This window comes from Crocuta crocuta, unplaced genomic scaffold (assembly GCF_008692635.1).
Source record: "Crocuta crocuta isolate KB4526 unplaced genomic scaffold, BGI_CrCroc_1.0 scaffold61, whole genome shotgun sequence".
NCBI classification, from domain to species: domain Eukaryota; kingdom Metazoa; phylum Chordata; class Mammalia; order Carnivora; family Hyaenidae; genus Crocuta; species Crocuta crocuta.
Window position 1 is genome coordinate 10879857 of NW_027528369.1, and position 6850 is coordinate 10886706.

The 6850-nt window shown below is 61.1% G+C and overlaps 1 protein-coding gene across 6 annotated transcripts in view; it reads left to right on the forward strand.

The window, feature by feature from the left end:
* ACSF3 (acyl-CoA synthetase family member 3) overlaps window positions 1-6850 on the forward strand; it is a 59590-nt gene that overhangs the window by 4201 nt on the left and 48539 nt on the right. For 5 of the 6 annotated variants that reach the window (XM_077754123.1, XM_077754124.1, XM_077754125.1 and 2 more), the window contains 2 exons: window positions 227-919; window positions 1293-1448. In XM_077754123.1, the coding sequence (XP_077610249.1) occupies window positions 239-919; window positions 1293-1448 (837 nt within the window). In that variant the 5' untranslated portion in view covers window positions 227-238. Of the gene's footprint in view, window positions 1-23; window positions 51-226; window positions 920-1292; window positions 1449-6850 lie in introns of those variants that run through there. The other variant, XM_077754122.1, reaches the window with a different exon arrangement.

The following is a 6850-nucleotide window of genomic DNA, read 5'->3' on the forward strand; positions in this document are numbered from 1 at the left end:
TCCAGGTCCTTTAATGAGAGCAAATATGAAGCTGGACTGCGAGACTGAAGGTGGGTCTGAAGGTGCTCTGTGGCCGGTAGCGCGCCTGTCTTGGGGTGTTACCTGCTTTTACCTGGTGCCCCGAGGCGGCCGGCGCCATCTGGCTGGGCCCTTCCCCGGCTATGGCGGGTGAGGCCTGGTCTGGCGGCGCTAACCTGTGGTTCCCCCTCTTCCGGCCCCTCTGCAGGTAACTCCGCTGATGTTAGTGGGTGTGATGCCGCCCCAGCCCGCCATGTCCCTCCGGCGCCTGCTCTGCGCCCTGGCCTCCCAGTGGCCGGCTCCCTGGAGACGCAGAGGAGGGAGCCCCCTGCACACAGCGCCAGCGGCCTGTTCCGACAGGAGCGCCCCCGTGTTCGCCCGGGCCCTGGCCTTCGGGGACAGGATCGCCCTCATTGACCAGCATGGCCGCCACACGTACAAGGACCTTTACTACCACAGCCTCCGCCTGTCCCAGGAGGTGTGCCGGCTCCTTGGGCGGCCCGGCGGAGACCTCCAGGAGGACAGGGTCTCCTTCATGTGCTCCAACGACGTGTCCTACGTGGTGGCGCAGTGGGCCTCCTGGATGAGCGGGGGCGTGGCTGTCCCTCTGTACAGGAAGCACCCCCAGGCCGAGCTGGAGTATTTCATCCGGGACTCCCGGAGTGCTGTGGTCCTTGCCGGCCATGAGTACGTGGAGCTGCTGGGCCCCATGGTCCGGAGGCTGGGGGTCCCGCTGCTGCCCCTCCCGCCCACAGTCTACCGAGCGGCAGCAGAGGAGCCTGGGGAGTGGAGGGTGCCAGAGCGGAACTGGAGAGACCGGGGCGCCATGATCATCTACACCAGCGGGACCACAGGGAGGCCCAAAGGCGTCCTGAGCACTCATCACAACATCAGGGCCATGGTGAGTGCTCCCAGCCAGCTGCGTGGGCCCCTGGGGTCAGTCCTGCTTTCCTTCCCTTTTCTGTGGGGGCCTCCCCCGGCTGCCTCCCTCCCACCAGCCCTTCCGGCAGTGGATGTGACCGCCAGCCCCCCAACCCGTGGGGGTGGCTCCGGGAAAGGGCGGGGGGCTCCCTCGGCTGTAGAGGGCCACGGGGGGGCTCCACGGGCCGCGCAGCAGGTGGAAGACTGAATGGGCCCCCACACGTGATATCGAGGGGTTTCAGGAGGAGCAGCTGTGAAGCAAATGTTCAAGACATGTGATCTGCACTGAAATGGGGCTTATCGGGGTGAGAACAGGAAGTCACGGGTCCCCACATCTTGGCTGTTACTTTNAGGTGACGGGGCTGGTCCACAAGTGGGCATGGACTAAGGACGACGTGATCCTCCACGTCCTCCCCCTGCACCACATGCATGGCGTGGTCAACAAGCTGCTCTGTCCCCTCTGGGTGGGGGCCACCTGTGTGATGCTGCCTGAGTTCAGTGCGGAGCTGGTGAGTCGGGGCCGGGCTCCGGGCGTGGCTGGGGCTGGGTGTCTGCGGCCCAGGCGCCTTCCTCTGCCGCATAGGCTATGGTAGCTGCGTGAGTTCTCTGTCGCTGCCCTAACACACAACTACAAACCGGGGGAGCCTATAGCACACCCTGACTCACTCACAGTTCCGAAGCCAGAAGTCCAAGAGGAGTCTTCTAGGTGAAAGTCAGGGTGTGGGCAGGGTGGCTCACGTCTGCAGGCTCGGGCACAGGCTGGCCCTTGCTTCTTCCAGCATCGGGCGGCACCGTGCCCTTGCTTGGTGGCCACCTCACCCCCCGGCTCTGCCTGCTTCGTGTGGACGCTGTGATCACATCGGGCCACCTGCATGTCCAGGGCACCCTCCCTTCTCAGAAGCTTTAACCGCATGTACAGGGTCCCTTTGCCATGTGAGGCAACATATCCATGTTGATTAGGAATTGGACGTTTGGGTCCGCTGCTCAGCCAACCATACTCGCTCTCCTTCGTTCCGGAGCCGCCGGGCCAGCAGGGCAGGGGTGCGGGTGCGTCTTTGGGGGAGACAGACCCGGGTGAGACGCTGACCTGCTGCTTGACACTCTGGGAGCCTCGGCCTCCCATCTGTCTCCGCCCCCGGTGGATGGCTGCCGGGTGTGAGTCAGGGTGACTGTGCCCTCGGCAGGGACGCTGCGAAGCAGAGAGCTTTGAATGAGACCCGGGCTCACTGCCGATTTGCTCCTTAACTGAGGTGATGAGCACAGCTTTCATTCGCAGGTAGAAGGTTGAAGAGAATGTGGAAAAACCCTCACGTGTACATCTCACTGTAATAGTCAGAGCACGCAGGGGCCCCCGGCCGAGGCCTGGCTCCAGTGTGCACGGGCCCTGTGGCTTGGTGGCCTGCAGGGGCGCGTGTCTCCAGGCCGCCGCTCACCTAGCGCTGCAGCCGTGCCGGAAGGCTCTCTGGCCCGCTGGAGGGTCTGTCTGGAAAAGCTTCCGGGCCCTCTGCCCAGCAGCTCAGAGCTCGTGCGTTAGTCTCGTGTAAGTTCCCCCACAGAAGGGTCCCTGGTCTTCAGCGTGCGGGTTTCACCACCGTCCACCTTCCTGCCTCCCAGAACAAGGCGGGGATCGAGGGCCTTACTCCCTGTCCTGTCCTCAGCCTGGAGCCTTAAGCCACACGTGGCGTAGGGAGTGGAGAAAACAAGGCTCTCGGCAGCCGGTCTAGCGCCAGCTCAGCTGTGTGGAGCAGCGCGGCCGAGGCCGCCTCCACCTCTCTGACCCTCAGTCTCATCGTCTGAGGAAGAGGAGCAGTGTGAGCCCTGCCCCGAGAACGTGTGGGGGCGCGCGGCACACGGTGGGAGCACTGCGGCCAGCATGGACGCTTCTCCCAGAAGGACGGGAAGAGGAAGGGGACCCCTTCCTGTCTCGTTTACGCAGGAGTGGAAGTCCAGAAAGAACTCGCTGTGTAGCAAAGCCGTGTGTGACCCAGAGAGCCGGTCGTATGGGAGTTTAGAGGAGTGAGTGGGTGTCGACGGGACAACCACAGTGTAGGTCCTCGTCCTCCGTGCTCCCTGCAGGCGTGTCCCAGGGACCCCTGGAGGGCTCCAGCCTTTGGTCTGCTCCTGAGCCTCCCCCACTCGCCTTCACCACTCGCGTTCTGTCCTGAGCGGCGGGTCCCGGTGGTGCAGGCCCCGGTGGCAGGGGAACAGGGACTCTGCAGCGTCAGACGCCCCTGGGGCAGGCAGCTGAGGCCCTGGCCACTCTCTGGACGCAGAGACCTGCCGGCAGGCTGAGCCGAGCCGTGGTCCCACTGCACATGCCTCTTCCTGGCGGGGCTCTGACCCAGGGCCCTTCGCTTCCTGCCTCTCCGCCCTGCTCTCCCCACCTGGACGGGACGGCCGCCTGACGCTGGAGTGGACTTGACGGCTCAGCACGTGGCGCTGTGCCAACATGCGGCCTTGCGCTGCCCTGTGGGTCCCACGGCTCACCCGTGCCCGCTGTGCGGTCCCACGGCTCACCCGTGCCGCCGTCGAAGGACATGGCTTCCAGTGCGAGGACATCGTGAATGAGGCTGCTGAGGACACGCTCATAAGGGTTTTTCTGTGACGTCTGTCTAGGCTGTGAGCTGTCAGGGCCGGACGCCCACTGGACACACGTGTGATTTGCGTGAGGCTGTGGAGGCGTGAGGGTGGCTCTGTGTTCTCACGCACAGTCGCCATCGTCGGTCGTGTGACTTCCCGCCGTGTCAGTGGGTGGGTTTTCGCTCCCTCCTGTTGAGGTGTATTGCGCGTGCCGTGCGATGTCCAGACCTGAGTGTGCTTCACCGCGTTGTGGTGAGTGTGCGTGTGTGAGGCCCGCCGGAGGGGCTAGCCCGTAATCGTCCTGTACGCTGTCCCCACCCTGCGAGGCCCGCTGTGCCCCTGTGGACCCCACTGTTCCAAGCCCCCCCAGGCCCGCCCCCNCGGAGGCGCGGTGACTGTGCCCCGTGTCTCTCTGCTGTCACCATCGTGTTCTTGAGACGTGTCCCTGCTCCCGCGACGGCGGTTAATCCCTCCTCGGCTGTCGTCCCTCCCCCGTCGGTGGACGTTTGGGTGGTGTCCATTTTGGCTGCAGGAGTGCAGCTGCCGCGCCGGCGTCCTGGAGATCCCTGCACCCCCGGGGGGCGCTCCTGGCTCCTGGGCCGCGTGTGTCCGGCTGGAGAAGCTGCCGAGCCGCGGCTCTGCTCCCTGCTTCTGTCGGCGGTGACGAGGGCGGCAAAGCGCAGCTGTCCCGGGTTTGCGTGTCAGCTGCCTTCCGTGTGTGCGGCGCCACCTCGGTTTTGTTACAGAATTTGCATTTCCCTCGAGCGCTGTTTCGTACGATCGTTGGCCATTCAGAATCTTCACGAGGTGTCTGTTTATTCTTGATCTGTAGGCGTTCTTTCTGTAACACGGGCGGAGTCCGTCAGGGCCGCGCGCGGCGGGCGCTGCCCCGCGTGCTGGCTCACAGAGCACTGGCTTTTCCACCAGTGCCTTGCGACGCCAAGGTTTCCTTCTGTGGCTCCGGCTGGGACGTGCGATGGTGTGGAATCCTTGGCGGACCCGCGCGCTCGAGGACAGCGTCCGCGGCTCACGGCTACGTGTGATGCCGGCTGCTGGGTTGTAGGTGCTGTTCATCAGCCTGACGGGCACCGACCTCGGCCTTGTCTGCTGACATTGCTCATCTTCGAGGGAGACGCAGGGGGCCGTGTCTGTCGCGGTGACCACACAGCGCCTTCCCCCCTTTGTTACCTGGCGTCTCTGTCCCTCTTCAGTCTGCTGAGCGGTTACTACGCTGATCACATGTTTTCACGGGCTGCCTCCGACCTGCCTCCTGACCTGCCGGCCTGCGGCCCACTTCCTGCGGTCGGGACGCGCTGTCCTTTTCTGTCGCTAGTCTGATCTGCTGATAGTCTGTTAAGGCTTTTGCATCTGTGTTTATGAGGAAGGCAGGTCTGTGGCTCTCTGGGGGCGTCGCGTCCCTGCTGGGCCTCTGTGTCGGGGCCATGCTCCCCTTGGGAAGGGCTCCCCCCTGCCCCCAGGGCAGGGCAGTGTGAGGCTGGGTTCGCTCAAGCTCACCATGGAAGCTACCCAGGCCAGGCGTCTCCTGGAAGGCTTTTAACTAAGAGTTCCGTTTCGTTAACAGATTTAAGACTTCTTGTAGTTCCTGTTTGGTTTCTTGTGTCAGTTTTGGCAAGTATTTATTTATTTATTTATTTATTTAACTTATTTTTTTTTTTTTTTGAGAGAGAGAATTCCAAGCAGCCTCCACACTCAGCACAGAGCCTGACGTGGGGCTCCATCCCACGACCCTGGGATCATGACCTGAGCCAAAATTAAGAGTCAGGCACTTGGGGTGCCTGAGGGGCTCAGTTGGGTAAGCGTCCGACTTCAGCTCAGGTCGTGATCTCACAGTTGGTGAGTTCAAGCCCCACGTTGGGCTCTGTGCTCACAGCTCAGAGAACTGGAACTGCTTCGGATTCTGCATCTCTCTCTCTGTCTGCCCCTCCCCTGCTCACGTCTGTCTGTCTCAATCAAAAATAAACATTAAAAAAAAAAAGTTCAGGCACTCAGCCAGCTGAGCCCCCCCAGGCAGCCCAGTTTTTCTTTCTAAGAGAAATTGTCTGCCGTTAAAGCTGTGAAATACACTGGCACAAAGCAGCCCGCGACTTCTCCCCTCGCCCTCTCGGGTGGCTGGGCCTGCGGTGGCGTCTCCTCTAACTCTGGGGCTGGCGGTCTGTGTGTTCATTCTGCTCGCCTGACTGCTGACGTGTCGGGGTCACAGTTTCAGGAATTTTCTTTGTGACACAACTGTGCTCTCTGCTCCTTTGGCCTCTGCTCTGTATTCCTTCCTTCCTTCATCTTCACCATGTGTCGTTACCGCGGTTGCTTCGAGCGGTCGGGACTTGTAGCCTGTGCAGGGATGACCAGGCCTTTGCTTCCGGGGCGCCCCCCACGTGCCCCTCCCAGCTCGTGAGTCTCTCAGCTTGTTCCCCTCAAGTGTCTGTATCGCGTCTTCTCTGCAGCTCTGTCGACGTGAAGTTCACAAAAGTCACTTTGTGACTTTGTCTCAATCCCTGCTCCCAGCTGTGCCCGCCGTCCGCCTGTGCCCGCACCTTCCCCTTCCCTGCGCCACGTGTGCAAGGAGCCCTGCGGCCTGCAGGGTGCTGCCTGGCTTCTCTCTCTCTGCAGGACATCTCTCAGCCTCACCTGCCGCAGCCCACTCGCCCCCGAGCCCTCTGACGGGCATGCGGTGACTTCCAGTTCTGTCCGGAGAGAATAAGGCTGCTGCGGACGCTGGCGCACAAGCCCTTGCGTGGACACGTCTTCGTTACCTTGCAGAATCGCCAGAGGTTCTGTTCTGTGTTTTCAGGAGCCGCCAACCCATTTTCCAGATTGGTTCTTGTTTACGTCCTCACCCACGTGTGCGAGGACCTCGGCTTCTCCACAGCCTCGCCCGCGCTCACCGTTCTAAGTTAACGTTTAGTCACTGTAGCAGATGTGAACGGGGTCGCACTGTGGCTTCGATTTGCCATCCCTCAGTGACTGGTTGTGTTGAGCAGTTTTTCATGGTCTTATTTGCATTCCTGTATCTTCTTCATGAATTGTCGGTTTGGATTTTTTGCCCAACTTTAAATTGGTTTATTTATCTCATTGGGTTGTAAGCGTTCTTTATATATTCTGGATATAAGGGTTTTTATCAGGTCGATGGTTTGCAAATAGTGTTTCCCAGTTTGGCTTGTCTTCTCATTTTCTTTTTTTTTTTTTAATTTTTATTTATTTCTAGGAGAGAGAGAGAGATAGACAGCGTGAACAGGGGAGGGTCAGAGAGAGAGAGAGACACAGAATCTGAAACAGGCTCCAGGCTCTGAGCTGGCAGCACAGAGCCTGACGC